General features: G+C 44.6%; 3 protein-coding genes across 15 annotated transcripts in view; 1 reads left to right on the top strand and 2 right to left on the bottom strand.

Annotated features, from left to right (window-relative positions):
- LOC126561391 (homeodomain-interacting protein kinase 1) overlaps positions 1–20,924 on the top strand; it is a 199,835-nt gene that overhangs the window by 71,823 nt on the left and 107,088 nt on the right. The gene's annotated exons all lie outside the window — the stretch shown is intronic.
- On the bottom strand, positions 8,315–11,487 carry LOC126561163 (uncharacterized). Its single transcript, XM_050217110.1, has one exon. The coding sequence runs from the start codon at positions 10,943–10,945 to the stop codon at positions 8,315–8,317; it is 2,631 nt and encodes an 876-aa protein (XP_050073067.1). The 5' UTR covers positions 10,946–11,487.
- Positions 11,487–20,924, bottom strand: part of LOC126561649 (glucose transporter type 1) — a 77,169-nt gene continuing 67,731 nt past the window's right edge. For 7 of the 11 annotated variants that reach the window (XM_050217926.1, XM_050217932.1, XM_050217928.1 and 4 more), the window contains one exon: positions 11,487–11,637. In XM_050217926.1, the coding sequence (XP_050073883.1) occupies positions 11,522–11,637 (116 nt within the window). In that variant the 3' untranslated portion in view covers positions 11,487–11,521. Of the gene's footprint in view, positions 11,638–15,478; positions 15,920–16,318; positions 16,381–20,924 lie in introns of those variants that run through there. The other 4 variants (XR_007607063.1, XR_007607064.1, XM_050217935.1 and 1 more) reach the window with 3 other exon arrangements.

The following is a 20,924-nucleotide window of genomic DNA, read 5'->3' as shown; positions in this document are numbered from 1 at the left end:
GCGGCCTCAAGACGCATTCAACGGTATGCCGGACGCCATGATCGGACCAGGAATGACCGAGTTATCGCCGATTTTCCACGGGAATGCTGTTGTTTTCCACAATAACATGGCGGGGAGTGGAGGGATCGAGTCAAGGTGTTCGGCAAAAAGACTCGCGGCCTCAAGACGCATCCAACGGTATGTCGGACGCCAGGATCGGACCAAGAGTGAGTGAGTTATCGCCGATTTTCCATGGGAATGCAGTTTTTCCTCAATAACTCGTCGGAGAGTGGAGGGATCGTGTTGAGGTGTTCGGCAAAAAGATGCACAGCTTCAAGACGCATCCAACGGTATGCCGGACGCCAGGATCGGACCAAGAATGAGCGAGTTATCGACGATTTTCCACGGGAATGCAGTTTTTCCTCAATAACTCTTCGGGGAGTGGAGGGATCGAGTCAAGGTGTTCGGCAAAAAGACGCGCGGCCTCAAGACGCATTCAACGGTATGCTGGACGCCAGGATCGGACCAGGAATGGCCGAGTTATCGACGATTTTCCACGGGAATGCAGTTTTTCCTCAATAACTCGTCGGGGGGTGGAGGGATCGAGTTGAGGTGTTCGGCAAAAAGATGCACGGCCTCAAGACGCATCCAACAGTATGCTGGACGCCAGGATCGGACCAAGAGTGACCGAGTTATCGCCGATTTTCCACGGGAATGCTGCTGGCAGAATTTCCCGGGAATGGCTGGAAAATCCCCCTTAGTCCTCTTCGCTAATAAAATTCAGGTTTTGGAGGTTATGAAACATATTTGAAGAAAGAAACAAAATTGAGCATGAATGTCTTAAAATGTGGGAAACACTCTGAAAATGAGCGGAAAAATATTTGTCACGACGGAAAGAAAATAATTTTCGGACAACTTTTAAAATTTCCATTTGCTACCTCCTCGAATTCATGCTCTCCTGTTACTCCTGGTCGAATTTTGCCGCATCGAAATCCGCAAAAATCTGGCACAAAAATCCGACCTGGAGCGACTGGTAGTAACAGGAGAACATGACTTCGAGGAGATAGCTCGGGCCGTCCAAAAAATTGCAAATCCAGTTTTAATTTTCGAAATCCAAGTTAAAGTTGAGTTGGAAATTTTAAGTTTGGAATTCAACTTTTAATTTTGACTCGAGATTTTAAAACTGGTTTTTGGTTTTAAGTTTGAATTTGGAAGTTTTGGTCCGGCCCGTGCTACCTCCTCGAATGCATGCTCTCCTGTTATTATCAGTCGATTCTGGTCGGATTTTTGTGCCAAAATTGGTCGGTTTTCGATGCGGCAAAATTCGACCAGGAGTAACAGGAGAGCATGAATTCGAAGAGGTAGCATATGGAAATTTTAAATGTGGTCCGGAAATTATTTTCTTTCCGTCGTGACAAATATTTTTCCGTCCCTTTTTAAGTTGGTCTTTCAATTTTAAGCTTTTCTGTCTCATTTTTATTTCTTTCTTGAAATGTCGTTTTAAAAGACCTCCAAAACATGGTTTTTAATATTAAAGGGTATTTTAAAGGGGATTTTCCAAAACAAGGGCAGGGGGGGGGGGGAATTCTGCCAGCAGCATTCCCGTGGAAAATCGGTGATAACTCGCTCATTCTTGGTCCGATCCTGGCGTCCAGCATACCGTTGGATGCGTCTTGAGGCCGCTTATCTTTTTGCCGAACACCTCAACTCGATCCCTCCACCCCCCGCCCAGTTATTGTGGAAAACAACAGCATTCCCGTGGAAAATCGTCGATAACTCGGTCATTCCTGGTCCGATCCTGTCGTCCGGCATACCGTTGGATGTGTCTTGAGGCCGCGCATCTTTTTGCCGAACACCTCAACTCGATCCCTCCACTCTCCGACGAGTTATTGAGGAAAAACTGCATTCCCGTGGAAAATCGTCGATAACTCGCTCATTCTTGGTCCGATCCTGGCGTCCGGCATACCGTTGGATGCGTCTTGAAGCTGTGCATCTTTTTGCCGAACACCTCAACACGATCCCTCCACCCCTCGCCCAGTTATTGAGGAAAAAAACAGCATTCCCGTGGAAAATCGGTGATAACTCAGTCATTCCTGGTCCGATCTTGGCGTCCGACATACCGTTGAATGCGTCTTGAGGCCGCACATCTTTTTGCCGAACACCTCAACTCGATCCCTCCACCCCCCGACGAGTTATTAAGGAAAAACAACAGCATTCCCGTGGAAAATCGTCGATAACTCGGCCATTCCTGGTCCGTTCCTGTCGTCCGACATACCGTTGAATACGTCTTGAGGCCGTGCATCTTTTTGTCGACCGCTGCATAGATATATTTTTTTAATTCAATTTTTATACAATTTAATAGCTATGCTTCGGCTCCTTCTTCCCTTTTTTTCTCTCCTTATCCCGGAAATACTCGGGTACAGGTTTATGCTGCCCGTGTTGTTGCTGGTGGAATATTGTAGGTAGGTTAGTGAGATGATGTTTGTGTGTGTGTTGAAATTATTTGATTGGTTCGGTTCTATTGCCTATGACCGGACAGGCATATAGTTTAGACATTTTGCAAAGACGCACAGGAAAGGGTCCAGCACAAACATTCATTTGTCTGTACATTTCAAGCTTGGTTAGGTCAGCTACGAATCCTAGAATGATCGGACATGCTCTATTCCGCAGCCATCGAAGTCTGCAGAAGAGTATTCTGGATAGGATCTTACAGGCAACATTCAGGGCTATGATGGCCTGGGAGTTAGTACAGTCCAACCGGTTACCGGTACAGGAACAAACGGTAGGTAGTTAATAAGCCTTGTACGTGAATAATTATTCGATTGAATAGTTGAATTATTCATTTTTTACTAAATCTGCTCTTAGAAACGCCAACTTACCTGGATATTTGCTTGAAAGCAGTCCAATTTACCATTCTTTCTCCCTGTGCAACGATACGATTTGAAATAAGGCTGCATACGTACGGCTGTCGACAGTACGCAGCCAAACTGCAACTGTTTTAGTACAAAATATTCAAATAAAACCCACTGAAGGGAGCGAAAACACCGTTGAAGGTTTGATTTTATTTTTCCATTTTGGTTTATTTATTTTTCTTGTTTTGTTGTCGGTTGTTTTTGTTAATCTTTAAATTAAGTAATAAATATCTTATGCTTTCTTTTGCCCATTCTTGCTCCTGCTCCATCATACACACTGCCTTGCCCATTTTGTCTCCCTTTGTATAGTGTATGCGTAGCTATGCTCCGTTCACCGCAATTACATGCAATTTAGCTCTCCTCCTTTGCTTCTCTTTTGTGACATCTCCATGCTTCTCTTGTGTTGTTTTGTGTATCTTTCCTTCTTTTTATAGTTCCTTTGCTATCTGTGTCTTTCTCTGGGTTTTGCATTATTTTCTTCTTTAGTGAAAGTTATCGGTTGTTAAATTTCATTCGATTCCTATGTTTGCTATTTATTTCCGTTCCGTATCCAGTGGTTTTGTTTTGTCAACATTTCATTACGTTCTGAGTTCGGTAGCAGCGCTGAGCATTTTCTTCTTATGTTTTTGTCTTTCCTTTCTTTCTTCTTCTCTCCTAACCATTCTTTTCGTTCACTATGTTTTACTGTAGTGTTTTTTGTTCTGCTGTTGCTTTTGCCGTTTTCGATAAGATTTGAACGTGCTTACTTTTGGGTTTACTTACTTAGCAACAATGGTTCGGCTGGGTGTGCCAGCTTTTGCTTTTAGTGTTTCAGTGTTTCTTCTTTCTTTCTTTGTATAATTGTAACGGTTTTGTTCGATTTTCATTGTTCTGATAAAAATTGCAACTAACTTCATTCTTACTTTTTTGCTTACATATTTTCTGTTTGTTTTTTTTCTCTCTTCTGCTTTATGTGTATGTGTGCCTGTGTGTGTTTATGTTTTCTTCTTCTTGTTAATTTGCGCTCAAACTGCTCAACTTACTGGCTATACAACGGCACCTGCCAGAGACGTTTCCCTATTCAGCTTTTCATTCCACCTTTCACTGCAATGTTATTTTTGTTTTCTACGAATGTTTTCTTTCTTTTTTTGTTTCAAAGCAGTGTTAGCATTATTCTCTTATTCCCTAGATACTGTTTGAATAGTTGTTTTCTTTTAGTTTTTGTTGTGTGTAACTTTTTCGATACTTTTGTGCGACTGTCTTTGGCGGTGTGTGTGTGTGTGTTTGTGTTTTTTGTTTTGTTCAGTATTTATTTAGTTATCGCTAGAGTGTGTGTTTTTGCTTGTTTGCTTCATTCACTCTTACAATCATATCTGTTTTTGTGTAATTTTTTTTTACGCTTTTCCCTCTTGCTAGCATAGTTTTACTTTGTTCTGATGGTTTATGCTGTTAGTTTCAATTTATCAGAATTAATCAACAGTATATTTTTGTTTTTGTTTTTTTGCTTCTTCCTAACTTTCCTTCCTCTGTTCTTAACCATTCACCCAGTTGCTTACGTTTCGGTTTTAACTATTTACATTTAGAATTATCAACATTTCATGGCCGGTAGTGGCACATGTTGTCATTTCCTGTTAATAATAAGTGTGCCACTGCCATCTCTCTTGCCTTCTCCTATTCCTTCTTACCTCTCTCTTTTTGCTTTATTTGACTATCTGTGACGCTGTGTACTTCTTAAAAACGTATGAATTTTACATATTTCTTAACGTATTTTGTTTCTTTTTTTTCTCTCTCTCTGTCTTGTTCATATTGTTGCGATAATATTACTAATGTTAGCTGATTTCTTCCATCTCCGTGTTTCTTTCTCTATCTTCTCACCATTCCTTTCCTCCCCGACGCCTCTTTTTAACCCCCTTTTATCGACAGCTGGGACAGCTGTACGATATGTTACCCGGACCGCTTACTGACACTCGTATTGTTCGAACTCGTTTGTTTGTTTTTTTTTGTTGGTTGTGTGTACGATTTTCAAAGTGTTTTGGTTTGATTTGTTTAGATTATACTCATTTTAACGTGCTGGTAATGCGTGGATTCGTTTTTGTATTTATCTATATATGTTTTTTCTCTTATTTTTGTGTTTACTGATTAGAAGGATGTCTAGCAGTGCATTTAAAATAAGGTAAATAAGGTAATCGAGATGAAAGATGGTGAAGAAGTGAAACACAAGAAAGAAAGAAAGAATGAAAGTAATAGAGGCAACTTTTCCCTTTTAAAACGCTTCTGGCAGTGATTTGAAAGCATTTTTCCGTGCGTCACACGTATCATAAATCGGTGTGAACGTTAAGTAGATTAATACCATTCCCCCTTTTTGAAGGCGTTCGTACAAGTTGTAAGGCATTGATGAAGTGAGTTAGTTAATAAGGAAATGGTAGAAGTTAACAAAAAAAAAAAATAAACATGAAAACACAGCTAAACATGACAACCAAAGCAGCTAACAAATGGTGTACAATTGTCTTCCGAATACCCTCACCCACAAATGGGTTTCTTTTAGTTCTCCCTTTATTGCTATTGATTTGAATAATATTTCTCGCGTTTCTGTCACTGACGCTGATTCGATTTTGCTAATGTTTTTTTTTTATCTCTGCGTGACTTCTTCTTCTATATATTTCACTCTTCGTCACGAATCCAGTGAACTTTTGATTTACAAATCGATTCCACCTATTGTTGCTTGCGTCTTTTATGCACGTTTTGCTGTTTGTGTTTTGTTTTTATTTGCTTCGTTCGTTCTATTTTTCAAAAAGTTTTATATGTATATGTGTTGTATTTTTTTTTGTTGCTTTTAAAACGCTTTTTATGTATTTTTATTTGTTTTTCTTACTTTCGTTTTCTCTCTTTCTCTCATCCTCTTGATCTCTTTTACTTCATGATCATCGTTCTCTTATCGCATAAACGTTTCTATTCCTGTCCTGTTTATGTTTAAGTTTTGTTTTAAAAACCAGTTTTTGGCAGTGCATCAAAATTACTTTAAACGTTATTTATTTCAAATACCGCCATTCGATTTACTTTTAAGCCTAGTACCATCATCCTGGTCGTGTTCTGTTATTAATTCTGCTTTGTGCGTGCTGGCTCTGCTGGAGGCATATATTGAGTACGATTAGTTTCCTATTATGAATGTGTTCGAGCGTTTGTTGTGTCGTGTTGCCTTTCCTAGAACTGAAAGGACATTCCTTGGCGAGCCCCGATCGCCCCGAGAATGCTCATTTTACCCAAAAACACTATTGACCATTCGGCAGCGCTAGCGATCCTGGCACACTACACTACTTGCATCGGTAATATAGAGCGGTGATAGTTATACAGTGGATTAAGTACTACTGTAACACACTGTCCCTTGGACAGTGATGTTATTATTTTACTTTTCATTTACACACACACACACACACTCACTCATTCACGCACACACACACTTACAGATGCATCCCGCGACGCTTATAGTTAAGGCCTTAAACCTGTTAGTAAGTTATACTATTAATTTATATATTAAAGATAAATTGTAATCTTTCTTCATCGCTCGCTTAACCTAATCACTATATTTATATCCTTTTTCTATGTATATAATTATATGTATATGTGTAGTTTGTTTATTTTGTTTATTAAACCGTAGTGTTACGTTGATGTTTTCTGTTTGTTGTCCAATTGCTAAGACGTAAGTACAGAAAAATCATTATCTACATGTTTTGACGCTTAAAATATGTTCCTTTTTTGTTTTGTTTATGTTGTGTTCCTTTTTTTGTTTGGTTTATTTATTAATTTATTTGTTTTGCTTCGCTTACCTACGATCAAGTCCCTGCTGTCCATGATCCAGTGTGCTAGAAGAAGATATGCGCGTGTGGCTTTTCGCTACTCACAATCGCGCTTTTGGTTTATACAAGTGGTTGAGTGGTTTGAAATTAGTTCGCCAGCAGAAAGGCTCGAACAGTGAACAAATTCAAATTTGATGTTCAATAAACTCTTGTGGGAAACATTTTTAATGTAATGTAACAAATGAAGTTGAATAATTTTTCACAAAATTCCACTAACGGTGAAGAAGTAAAAGCACCTCAAGAAAAGGGGTAATAACACATTTGTAACAATGTCAACATTCCTAACAATTCCTTTTCGCTTTCACAAGCTTTTAAACGTGAGTTAAACTAAAATCTTGCTCCTGCTCAGCCGTGTACCTTAAATGATTTAAATTTAATTATTTTATATCTAACCTTAACCCTACCCTAGCGGCAGACATCTTCGCTCCCACTACCACGTTCCTTTGTTAAATTGTTCTAATTAATGGTAGAATTGTTTGCTCATGCGTTAGCCTGCGTGCTACGAGTACGAGTTGCAAGGCCCGGATCTGATGTTCTGACGCTTCTGAAGTAAAATGTACAACGTGGTTTTAGAGGTGACAGTAAGTTGCAGTTATGTTTGCGTTTTTAATTCCGTTCTGCTAAGCAGCACAGTTTAAGTACCGCTAGTTTGGGTATTACGAAGAATCCATAACTAACTGTGCACTACCGAACGTTCGCAGCTATTGCGAGCTGCTTGACGCTAACCGACAAGCGATTTAACGAACGTTAGCTGATTGCATACTTTCGGGCGTGTTGAAAGAACAAACGCCCCACAAGGTATGCTATCTCTGTAACAGCATGACAGGCTAGCGTTAGCACTCGCCTTGTATCGCATTTGAGAGTGCACTTTACTGACTAGAATGTTCGAATTGCTTTCCTAAACTGCTCCTCACTGCTATTAATTCATTTTGTTACGCGCTTTTGCTTAAAAATAGCTACAAATATGATGCACTTTCCACCGGCGCTAGTCTACTTTTGCTCGTAATTTGTGCAGTGAGTGACAAAAAGCTACTTCGTACGGTATGTGTGAGTGTAAATGGGGATGAATACCGATGTACACGCGCTGCACCCGAATCAATGAAACGGTCGTAGTGGTTATTATCTAGCTTGCTTTCTTTTTTGTTTATCCGAACGCGAACGCTTCACACTTAGCTCCTATTTGTTACTTTTAGTAATATTTAGTAACGCTAGCTGGGGGCCACACAGCACCGTTAGCTTATAGATGTATCGTGTATCCTAACCTATATCTTTTGATCGCGCATTCCTACTCACGCAGACACACACACACACACTCGCACACATTCCTTTCCACACGCATTAACTACTTTTCACAAATGTACTATAATTGTTACGATTTTATACGAGCTTCCAGTAGCTGGGTTAGTTCTACCTCCCATCTGCATCTGCGTGATAGTTTATGTAATTCTTTAGCTTACTTACGTACTAAAACTTATTCGATAAAACTTAAATCTCTAGCGCCTTCGCTGCCGTAACCTCAGAAGAACGCTTCCCACACACTCCGAATGGATGACGCGCACCACCTTGACTCTCTCTCTCTTTGGACTACTTCTACTTTCGCCTTCGGAATCGATTATTGCTCTGATGTTCCTTCTGCCGGATGTAATCGGCACACTTTCTCGCTCGGGTTCGCACAACCCGCACCAGCCCGTTTATGCGCAGCGTGGTGCCTACATTGCGGCGCCAACCGCCACGACGCAGCACAACCCCACCCGAACCGCCCGCATTACACTCGGCAAACTCGTTGTCCGCTTCGTTCGTTGCGTTCGCGTAGTACTGTGCCTGGCAGCCGTAATACTCGTAACACTGTGGACAGCTCGGCTGTGGTTGAGGTGACGGTGTTTGCGGCTGTGCCTGGTGGAACTCGCAGTTCTGCTGCTGCTCTTGCTCGCGGACGAGGTTGGAGAACGCCTGGAAGTACAGTTGATTCTGCGCGGTCAGGTTGTAGTGGTAAGATTTGTTGTAGAATTGAGTGGCGGCTGCGGCTGCCGCTGTTGTTGCCGTGCTGGCTGCTGTTTCACTGGCCCCGGTAATGCTGAACGGTGGAGCCGCTGGATCACCGGGTTGCGGTGTGTGAGGATCGCGCCGAGTGTCACTGAAGCCGAGGGACATTGTGGAGAGCGTACGTCCGCCGAGCGTGGATCGATCGAGTGTGCTGCTGGGGTAGTTGTTGGATTGATTGTTGAATCCTCCCGAGCCTGACCCGAGTGGGCCCGACGGTTGTCGACCCGATCGCTGTAGGCTGGAAGTGGCAGATCGCGAGATCGTACTGGCTGGTGCGGTGTGAAGCCTCGAACGTTGTGAGGATCCACGAGACACGGTGGAAGTGTTCAGAAGCTTATCATGCTCGGACGTCTGATGCTGTTGCTGCTGCTGGTTAATATTCCGATAGACCGCGGAACCGTAGTTACCTGCGAAGATCGACGAAGTAGACGAGGAAGAAGGCGAAGAGGGTGGTAAGTTCTGGCTAAGATTAACCGAGTTTCGGTTTAGATTCGTCTGCTTCTCAAACCGCTTCAAGTCGGGCGAGATGATGCTGTACACGGTGGTAGTCGTCGCGGACATCGGTATCGTAGCACCGCAGGCACTGGTCATCGAGGCGCTTGTAGTGGTCGTACCCGCCAGCGTTGATGTGAAGATGTTACGCTGCTTCAGCTCGAGCTGCTTCGTCCCAATTCCAGCGCACGTCGTCGAAGGCATGATCGTGTTGTTCAATCGCTCCTCGCTCTTGCACAGACTCCCACAGGACGAGGTGCGCTTCGTGCCCGTCTGATCCGTGTCCTCGCTCGCACTCTTGATCAGATAGTCACAGTTATCAACCCGACACACATCGTAGCTACTGTGGTCTAAAAAATGATTCGTACAACAGTTCTCCACGATCTCGCTCTCGTGGTGAAAGATGATCGCGTTCCCTTCATCACCGTTCTCGGCTCGCCAGATCGAAACCGTCTTGAAGTCGGAAGCCGATGCCGACGGGGATGACTTCTTGAGCAGTTCCTCGATTTTGCAGCTGGATGAGGATGTCTGAATGCCCGCACCTGACGCGTGACTGGGTTCACCCACGGGTAAAGGCTCTGGTCGTCGGCGTCGAATCCGGTTCGGACTGTACTCATTATCACTTGCCGTTTCACTCACATCCGCACCACCAGATTCTGTTCCACTTCGGCCCCGAGTACTGCTTCCAGCATCCACCAACGAAGACACGGAACTGATGCGCGATTTGTTTGACTTGCTTTCGTCTAGATTCGCCAGGAAGCTCCACTTGATCTTGGACGGTGATTGGAAGATCTCCGGGATGTTGATGTCGAGATCGTCAAACTCGTAGTTTGCCGTACCGATCTCCGACAGCTGTCCGATGTTTTCGATCGTGATCTTCGAGGGAGTTAGTACGAGCTGACTGCCGGCACTCTTCGGTGTGCCTTGAACCTGCTGTAGCTGTCGCTGTGTCGTCGAGGTTGTCGTACTGGTCGTGGTCGTCGTCGAACCACCAGGCTGGTCGCTTGACGTAGAGCCAACGGTTGAGAGCAACGACTCATTGAGACTCGCAATGTCCTGCTGACTATCATTATCGTTCATGAGTCCCTCCCCAACTGGAGCAACTGTTCCGGACAGTGGAAGCGGTTGTAGTCGCTGCCTCTGCTCCTCTCGATCGAGCTGATGCTGAATGGCCGTTTGTGCTTGGATCTGACGAATGTTTTCACCACTGATCGAGCAGTACGAGTTCTCGCTTTCGTCCGCGGTATAGTAACTGCACTGGAACCGTGCCGGATTGATGTTAAAGTTCGAAATGGTCGCATTCGACCCTCCACTATCGGGTAGCGTACGTCGACTCAAAGCGGCCGGTGATTGAGGTGCTCCATGCTGACCGGCTGCGTAGGGAGCGACGGATCCCCCCGGAGCTGGCTGTGAGCGATGCGAGTGATGGGAGCAACAACTTGCCCCACTGAGCGGTGTCGTTACGCGACGTGATCGGGGCGTGCTTCGTGCGCTACGATGCGAACTCGACACGGAAGGCCGTCTCGAAAGGTTCCGCTGGAGGGAGGCAATCTGTTGCGATGTGTACGGTTGCTGCTGCTGTGGCTGCGGAGGAGGCTGATCGACCACGAAGTACTGTTGGATCTCATCGTCGTCATCCGTCGTGGTGAGATTGCCTCGGCTGCAGTGACAGTTTTCCGCGTACATCGTCGATGCGCTATCACCGGCGTGTCGCTCGTCCTCGGTACAGATGGTGGCCGTCGTTCCGGCCACCTCCTCTTCCTCGTCTTCCTCCTCCTGCTGCTGTCTTCTTTGCACGATCTCTTCTTCCTCACCGCCTGTGTCCTCCTGTTGATGGTGATGGTGCTCGGCCGATTGATGCTGCCGGTGGTGCGTGCACCGGGGCGACGCCTGCTGTGACGCCTGCGAATGGCGCCGGTGGCTGTGGCCTCGGTGCGCATGGTGCGCATGATGGTGGTGGTGGTGATGGTGATGGTGGCCACCACTGGATGCGGCACCTGCAGCACCTCCGTAGCTGCTGCTACCGGTCGTTTCGCTCCGGAGACTGATGCGACTGTGGCTGAGGCCTCCGTGACGCTCCGAGGCGGTGCGTCGACCGGTGCCGGCCAGCGTGTGCAGACTAACCGTGCTGCCGAGTGGGCAGCGATGATCGCAGCCCAGCACCGGCGAACCCGGCTCGCCGCCACCGTCGCTCAGCGTCGCGTCCCCGGGCGGAACCGACGGATCGAACGAGCTATTAGGAGTCAAGGCGGTGCTCTTCAGTCAAGGCCCTGTGTTCTGGCAGACAGGTACTTGCTGCTGATGACGGTGATGGGGCGCACAGGTGGCAGTTCGATTTTGAGTATTTCTTGCGCCTTCGGCACAGCGCTCGGATGCGGCTGCGATGCGAAAGAACAAAGAGAGAGATTAATCGAGTGTGAAACGGAGGGACTCTACCGGTGGTTAGGCTAAACACATCCGGCAGTATCGCGAGCCAAAAGCGAAATGGCCGGAATGAGGTATGAGGGTCGTTGAGAAGGGAGCTAGGGAGGGAGCGGAAAACATCAGGTTTATTAAACGACATGAAAATGGATGACGAATTCGAACTCATTTAGCTAGTAAGAAAAACAAATCACATTCGCAACTATGAAATGACCAAAATGGTACCATCTCCATCTCCCCCGTAGAAGTAGAAAGGTAGAGCATGGAGCTAACAATCGAAACGAGCATTCCTTTAAAGAAGTAGCAAATAGACAAGTGACTAAAATATAATTCCAAGGGCATGCAATGCAACAAGAATGTAACATCATGCTACTGATGAGAAAAAGTACTGATGAAATATCGATGTAAGATGAATGAAACAGAGTACAGAGAAAGACAACTAAAAGAATTCCTTTGATAAGTTGAGAACGAGCTTAAAAACGTTCTCAAAATGCTACTGGTCATGCATTTGAGCAAGATTCGATGAATAGAATTATTTGTGTTTACGTGTTTAGCTTCGAAGACATGCCAGACAAGCTAAAAACAGAATTAAAATGAGATGTGTATGGCAAATTGCATATCATTGGGCGAAAAGCGAATCAGCTACGCCTGCAGTGTATGCAATTGGCATTGCTTTTAGCTTGCTCGGCTATCTGTGGCATAAATTCTACTTCTCATTATTATTGATTGCTTTTATTTTAATTAACACTTACGTTACATGTCGTGTTTTGTGTCCTATTTCAGTGTTTTACTTACTAACTCTTGTTATCGTTTCTTTTCATCTGCGTATCGCGTGCGATATTTTTCTCCTGAATCATCATATTAAGCAATCGCTTTTTCATCTTTTCATGCTATTTCTAATCGCTTTTCCTTCTTTTCTAGCCTTTTCTCCCACAATCACATTGTCCTACTCGCGGAAAGTTAGCTTCTCATTAAAATGCATACGCTTTTCCTCTATCATAACTGTTCGTCGTCACTGGCTTGCGCTGTTTCGAATATTCGGATTGAATTTTATCATATTTAGCACTCCGACTCCAACCGGAATGGGGAACTTTTTCCGCGTGTTTCCCAAATTTCCATCATTCATTTTTGCTCGCAACACTCGGTGGAAGCAAGTGTATTATGCTGCAGCCAATTTATTATGCATGAAACATTACGACACCGACCGCTCGTTCTCATCTCATGCCTTGCGTCCTTGACGGTTGTCCCTTATTATCTTTCCCAGCGTTGCCACACACACCACACGATGGGAAGGAAGCATGGGGCGCAAAATTATGCCTACCACATCTCTATGTATCTTCCAAACCTCATCGCACCCCATCGAACGGGGATAATGTAAATGTGTATGAATAAATTGCACATAAATTTTAGCACAAAATATATTTATGTATCGATAGCGACTCGGAGAGAAGCACACACACACACACACTGAGGGTGATGGGGCAACGATTAGCCTGCGACCATCGATCGGGTAAAGTGTGCATGACATGCTGAGAGCATAAAATATATTGCACAAAAAAAGCAAGAGACCTCCACAAAGTGGATCAACGCGGTCTGAACCCTAGCGCGATGCTACAGCATTGACTCATACGCGCCCTGTCCTTCCTTTAATCCCTCCCGAGGCTATGTAGCATTTTGAAATTTAAAATCATCCCAATTTACATGCTATCGGAGTGATTACCGAAACGACCCTCCGGCCAATAAATCGGATCGTTATTCGTGTTGAAGTCGCACAGCCTGTTGCACAAGATGGTTTAATTTCGATTTTATGGGCTGGTCATCATTAAAGAGTAGGTATTGGGGGTTTTCAGACAAGTATATGGTCCTTGACAAACTTTTTTCACGAGAGGAACAAGTGGTATTACATCTAAAAGGAAAATGTAACGACAATCATACCAAGTTATACTTGTCATTTTTCCGCTTATTGTTCTGTTTCTTCGGCCTAAATGTATGCAATATACAAACGTAACTCTCTCTTGTTAAGAAATTTACTAACATAGAATTATAAGAAACATGTTTGTCTCTTTACAGCCGCTGTCAACTAGGTTTTACGAAAATAAACCTTTCCATTCGACAATCATCATGCCACCCCAAGCAGAAATGAAAACAAATAGACAAGCTTTAGCATTAATTTGCATCTTTATCGAACGGGGAAAATCCCTTCCCCGCATTCTGCCTAACATCGAACATGCTACCTATCCTCCAGTTTCCGCCACGCAATTTGATTTGGGATAAAGATTAGACTTTTTCTATCAGTGTGCGATTTATCGGAAGTACGAAATCGGTTTTTGATTATTTAATTCGAAGTGATTAGATCGTATCGTTTAACTGCGCTCCACTCTTACCACTAGCAGCATCGTGTCTCATTGGGCCCTTATCCTACCTAATTGGGAATGCCTAATTACTTTTTTTTCGCAGGATTATGCTTCTTCGCCTCCCTGATAAGGTTACGGTTCTGCCGTTCGGTAGGTTTATGTGATTGTTTTTAGATTCTTATTAGATTAGATGCTGCCATAAAGGTTGACAACCGTTCTGATACAATCCGGTACCTACGGTAAGGTGTATTGTGTTGTTGGTGTTCTGGGAGGATGAGGTTTAGGGCTCGAGAAAAAGAAATTCTAGCTCTCGAGACAACAAACACAGCACATACACAGCGCCCGGCCCCAGCATTAGCCTCCAGCAGTCGTAATCTGGTTTTGTTGGAGGAGATCTGTCAGATGAGGAGGCGATTTTGTTTTTTGGAAAGGTACAGTACGGCATTTCAAGTACACACGGTACACGACACGTCCTCAACTGTGCTGCCTGTCACCGGTACGGTACACCCGAGGAACGTTTCTTGGTTCTTTGGTGTGTGTGGGTTTGGGGTAATGCGCCGTCTATAAAATTGGGATGCCCATCGTTCCGGAACGGTATCAGTTTCGCGTAGGTTTAACGTTTTAGAAACAAACTCGCAAGGATGGTATCGTGGCATTCGTGGCATTCTGCACTTGCTTTAAGGGGCATCGCGCATCCACGCTACTGTTACACCGAAAACAATCTACAACACACACGCACATAGACACACGCGGTTCTCCAGCGGTAGAAGTTCTGGGGCAGAAGGACCGACCCCGTGTGGAGAGCCAGATAAACGAAGCAAATGATATCGATTGGTTAACTAAGAGCGAAATACCTGAACAATGGTCGGGCTCGAATAAATGGCATGCACTGAACGAACGGACACACACACACAGCGGACACGAACGAAGGCACGGGGCTTAGACCGCACGGTGCCCCGAATGGTACGGAAAACCCCACGGACAAGCCAGCCTCCCAGATCTAGCCCGTGTCGAGTAGAGAGGAAGAACTGACGGCAACAGAAACTGTGTCTCACACTAGGGACCTGAAGGAAATGCAAGAATAGAAAAGAAAGAAAGAAAGAAAGGAAAGGATAGTTCCGCGCCATTTGTGTGAAAGAAAGAGAGAGGAAGAGAGAAAAAAGAAAAGATTTAGTGGGGGGTGGATAAAGAGAATCCGTGTCGCTAAAGGGATCTTCAGTATTTGACCGTTGCCTATAAACTGAGAGTCTACTAAGTGTCAAAAACTGTCAAAACTCCTGCCAAAACCGATCCTGTCGCGCGTCTATAATTCGGGATTCCTTACTCGTTTAGCCTTTCAGCATCGAATGCCACAAAACCATCGCTTGTGTAAAGTGGTAGTAAGAGTGTCTACTATCTTGCAGCTGTACGGTAAATAAGTATACTCAGAAAATGGCACCAGTACCTGTACACACGATCCGTCCATGTGCGGAGTGACGCCGGAAGCTGTCCCGTACTGGTATTCCTTTGCTCGCACCAGTCTGGTAGCCGTACGCGGCATTTCCGTGTGCAGCGGCGGCTGCTGTGGTCGAGCGGCCACTTTGTCTCGTGCGCCTCAGTGGCATCGGTGAGCAGTTGGTGCTGATGGCGACCGTTTGGCTAACCGTACCGGCTGTCGTGGTGCCGTAGTTCAGCGGCATACCGCTGCCGTACCCGGCTGTCGAGGAGACCGTGTAGCCGAGCCCAACACCGACGTACTTGGACGTCGGGCCGAGCAGGTTACTGTGGTCGCTCAACGGGTACGGACCCATCTCGCCGTCCATCGTCTTCGCAGATGGATCGAGCAGGTTGTGGTCACTCAGCGGGTACGGGCCCATCTCACCGTCCAGTGTCGCCGACCCAAACACTAGCGACCACAGCGATGACGATGGTGAAGATGATCATGAAGTTGATGGTTGGAAACGTAGTTGAGTAAGATCGGGAAAGATGTCGTTTTTGTGCGATCGTTGTGAACAGTAGTGGTTGTTTGTTTATCGCAGCGAGTGAGCGGGTGAGTGGATAAGAAAGATCAAGCGACACTACTCAAACGGGATCGTGCCGGGACGCGTCTGCTGTCCATCTGGCACTTAGCGGGCACGTAGAAAATCACACAGTTTCGGTGAATAGTAAGGTAGCTCCAGCCGTCAGGGAGATTCTCATTAATGAAGGTGAGTGAGTAGTATATCCACTAGTGAGGTAACGCTTGGTTTTGTTAACAAATAGATCAGCATTGAGAGTGGCCGCTGGTGTCGTTGGTGCGGTCAGAAGGCTACAAGCAGCACTATCTGTACGGTGGTGACTGGTGCTGGCTCAGCTTTAGGCAAGGATCTATTCCATACGAACGAGACCCGTTGCATTACGCGTGTCAGTGTGACAGAGTGTGACAGTCGGTGTACACCAGTGGTGAGATAAAGGCGAAGTGAAATTAAGTGAAGAGAGCAGCAGTAAGAAAAGAGCCTACTAAAACGAATGCCTAGTGTAGTGACCAGTGACCGTTGCTTGGCCTGGTGCGAATGGAGTTTTGGAAGGTGAATGATGGTGCGCGCATTCTCTATCTTTTCGTAGAGGATCAACGCTCTCGTACAGGTGAGTGAGTTGGTGATGTTAATGGTACTATAAATATCACTAAACGCTACTACGCACGCTTAAAAGCTAACGACCTATATCGTTGGAGAATGTGTTTTTGATTCGATTATAAAATTAGGATACTTTCAATCTCCATTTTTTGTTTCTGCTCAAAACGTGTAAAAGCCTGACTATGTACGCTCAATGGTCTATCTCCACACCTGTGCAAATTCTGGGCGGATGTGCGCTTATCGCGCCGAGTCGGGATATTTTTTTCTTTGTCTGTAAAATTTTTAATGTTCCTCTGCATCAGCGGTGCAGAGTACCGACTTCCATTACGAGTCCTCTACAGCTGCTACTCCAAAACTTCTAAAGCGCTTCGGAAGAGGAAACCTTTCAACATCCCCCCAGGATCCATCCCATCCTGCACCAGTTGTGCGAAAGTGACGATTTCAAACGACACAGAGAACAAACTACATTAATGACCCGTGAACGTGCATACCCGTTGCCACCAGTGGTATGTGGCAGGTCGTCGTCGAGGTGCACAGCTTTTTGGTTGCTTTCCACGAAAAGATGAATGATTATTACTATACAAACAGCCAGTTCTACCCTGTCTGCCAACACATAGGTAGACCCGAAAAACACAAAAAATAACTGGAGAAGTAAAATGGTTGCTCTAGCATTCATCTACGTTAACGATCCTTCCCGAGCGCGTGTGCGTGTGTGTATGCTTGCCGTTCTGCAAGCAAAGCGTGAGTTTAAAGTGCTTTGATAGTGAAGCTTTTATCCACAGTACCTGTGCACTGTGGGGATGATTTTTTTTGTTGGGGTCACATGTTTGCGGTGTGCGTTTATTACTTATGAGCTTAAATTGTGGCATACTGTGGTATGCTTTAATGGAATTGGTTTACACTAGATCAAATGTTGTTTTAATATTATAATTCTATGCTTAGGAGCTCTTTTCGCTATTTCACGATCGTCAAAAATATCACTGAGTCCTATAAAGCCTGAGTCACACAGAAATTACAGTAAACCCGATGGAGAACAATGAAACCCAAAGCTTGAAAAATAAATTTACATTGCACACCTTTAGGCGTTTAGTAAAGAAAATTCACCCTGGCATTATTCTTTACTATATTTGAATTTAAAATACTTCTTTGCAGTATACAACTGTCATTTTCTATTTGGAATATGATTTATTGACTTTCTAATGTACATCGCTTTTAACAGGTGTAGAAGATATAAATATAGTTGATGTGATTTGATGGAATAAGTATGAATGGGTGTGAAATATAAATTTAAAGTATGGTGCGTGAAGCATATTAAACATGAATAAACCATCTACACTACGTAATGCACAAGAATACTTTGATAACAACAATCAGCTGAAAATCGTAACGGATAAAGCTTCATCAGAAGGGATTCAAAGAATGTCTACGGAGGTAAAAAAAAGCCATACAAACAAACAGACACACGCTACAAACAAACAAGCATTCCTTGAAAGCCAACTTGCCAAAACCAATTGAGGGAAAAGGAGAATGTGTTCGCCTTGAAGGTGAAACGATTTGGACAACGGTGTGGGACCAAGAATGCCGATGCAACCAGGCGAAAGATCTGGGCGAACGAGCACAGGAAGCGATACGACAGGCCGGGGCGCGCGCTCACACAAATAATATGTCATCCTTCAACGTTGATGGGGTTGCATTATGCCCATCTGTGCCATCTTTGAGGTGTGAGATTTCTCCTCTCGTTTCGCTTCATCTCCTTCTTCTTCTACACGTACTGTTGAAGGTGAAAGGAAGAATCCCAGACTCTATGAAGACATCGGAGTGTCGAGCTTGTTGAGCCCTGGCGTGGTGCGCCGTGGCGTGATTTAATGCGGACGAAAGTATGCCACAGCCTCAAACCACACACAGGATAGACCGTAGCGCGTCCCAGACACATCTTCACACAATCTCACCCAACGGTATCTTAGCCCGTTCCCGAGCGCGCTCACTCACTCTCTCTCTCGATGATAAATGATGAAAATGTTGCGACTGCAAATGACAACCCGTTGAAGCTGTCATACTCGATTTTTGGTGTGTGTGTGTGTGTGTGTCTGTGGGTGAAGGTGGGTGGGAGACCTGCTGGTGGACCCCTTTCCCACCACTATCCAACGGGTTGAGATCAGAGCAGTTTTGTACCAGCATCACTCAGTGTTTGCGTTTTTCATTTCACGCGCCCGCTGCAATGCGTCGCGAAGGACGCATCACGTCCTATCCTTTTGTTTGGGGGATAGGGGGAGAGAGGGCAGCGTTGGAGCAGTTTGGGGCGTGTGATTCGGGGAAGGAGGTAAAGTGTTGATTTAAATCTTCCACTTACGAACATGAAAGTCATGTTTTTCCCTCGGTCGACACAAAACCCCGTTTCGGGCCGTGCTGGCGGCAAAGATAAGTGTTCAGGTGTTTGAGTTTCCCGAGCGCTTGGGAAATAAAGTGGCGGGGGTTTTGGTGGGTGGCGATGTATTGGGGATGCGGAGCGGACAGAGGAACAAAAGTGAAGTTGGCACATGGTGTAGGTTTAAGTACACGATTTAACACGTTGTATTTACAGACACTTTTCGGCGGTGGAATGGTGAGCTGCAGAAACAATTTTTCGAGGACAAGGATTTTTTCCCTTCCCAGCTCTTTCTTTAGGGAATAGATTAAAAAGGGCAATACGAGAAAGCACGGGTGGGCAGCGGGAAGGGAGATGAAAATTTAAGAAAAAATCCTATGTGAACAGACACACATACAGAAATGTTTCACACGTGTTTACGCATACAGAAACCTGGGGAGGAAAAGAGCGAAAAATGCCTTTTTCTTGTATGTGTGCTTTGTATTGTTGAATGCTTGTGCCAAGTTTGTAAAAACCATTTCGCACCGTTTGGTGCGGGATACAAACCGTGTTTGTACAACCGCAACGCAAATACTACGCTGCGGGAATATAAGGAAAACTTTGCTGTTTTCTTTCTGCTGCTGCATACGAAAAGCCCCCTGGTGGCGTGACAAACAGTTTTCATGGATTTTTGCACAACTGTTGTTGTATATGTTTTTTTTTTAGAATTTTATCCTGTTTTTAATTTTAATCACTGCTAGCAAAGCATATGGACGATGAGGAAATGAAGTGATACAGAAATTGTTAAAATTCTTGAAACCTTTTCTGCAGCAAACACACGAGTGGATTGCATAATTTTACTTTCAAAGGAGAGAATTTAAACACTACAGTCACACAAGAAATTTATTGGTGAATTTTCGATCCTAATAAAATTCGTAAGGAATTTTGCATTTCAAAAGAATTTAAAAATTGTGTTGCAATAATCATTCCTTTTTCAATTAGGACGTTTCATTAACAAAAAGAACGATTTTCCAATGGAATCTAGTCTGTTTAATTAAGCTAGATATTGGTCTGAGCTCACGGACGGAAAAGATGTATTTTTATTTGAAGAAAAACTAAAACGAGAAGCTATAACTGTGGATGGGATTCGGTTAAGACTGGATCCTGGTTGTGATGGAAGCTTTACGTGAATCGTTAATAACATTCCAAAAGTTACCAAAACGCACATTATTGCTGAAAATGATAAGTCCTCAGCACACACGAGAAAGATCAACGCCATCGCCGTTGAAGCTGGGCGAGATTAAGTTGAGTTGTTTTTACGAAATGAAGCTTTAATGGAGGCATCCTGGCGCTGAGGGATGCTTGTGTGGAACGGAATGGAGAAGTGAAAATTGAGAAGAAAATTTATGGCTTTCGTATCGCTGAAGTGCAGATAAAAAATACACACTTCCATACACACACATCGAGTGAAACCACAAGCGATGAAAGCTTCGTCTTGTTGATAAGAGCGAGAAGAAACGAGAAAAAAATCACAAGCACACACATACACACACACATACAAAACCAGGCGAATGGCCAGGATGTGAAAAATATGGCGGTTTCTGATCCAATCCGAGCGCGTGTGAGTGATGGTGGTAACGACACGGAGCCCACCGTTGTGCACAAGTGAGCCGTGTAATGATGTGTTTCGAGACAGATAGGCCGCGATGCGAAACACATTTTGGACACAAGTAGGTGGCAAGGTGATACGAGGGGAGAGAGGAAGGGATAAATGGGAAAAAGCATACGTGCGGGTACGAAGAAAACGTGTGTTTTGGAAAATTGGCCAACAAGCAGCTACGGAGGTGTGAGTGAGTGAGCGAGTGTGAGCAGGCGAAAAAAGTGACAGTGAAACAAACACAAAATAATGGCTGATTTGCCAACCAAGCCACAAGGTAAGCGCGGCAAGAGAA

The sequence above is a fragment of the Anopheles maculipalpis genome, chromosome 3RL (assembly GCF_943734695.1).
Source record: "Anopheles maculipalpis chromosome 3RL, idAnoMacuDA_375_x, whole genome shotgun sequence".
In the NCBI taxonomy this organism is placed as follows: domain Eukaryota; kingdom Metazoa; phylum Arthropoda; class Insecta; order Diptera; family Culicidae; genus Anopheles; species Anopheles maculipalpis.
The sequence above is the reverse complement of the archived record's forward strand: the minus strand, read 5'-3'. Positions and strand labels throughout refer to the sequence as shown.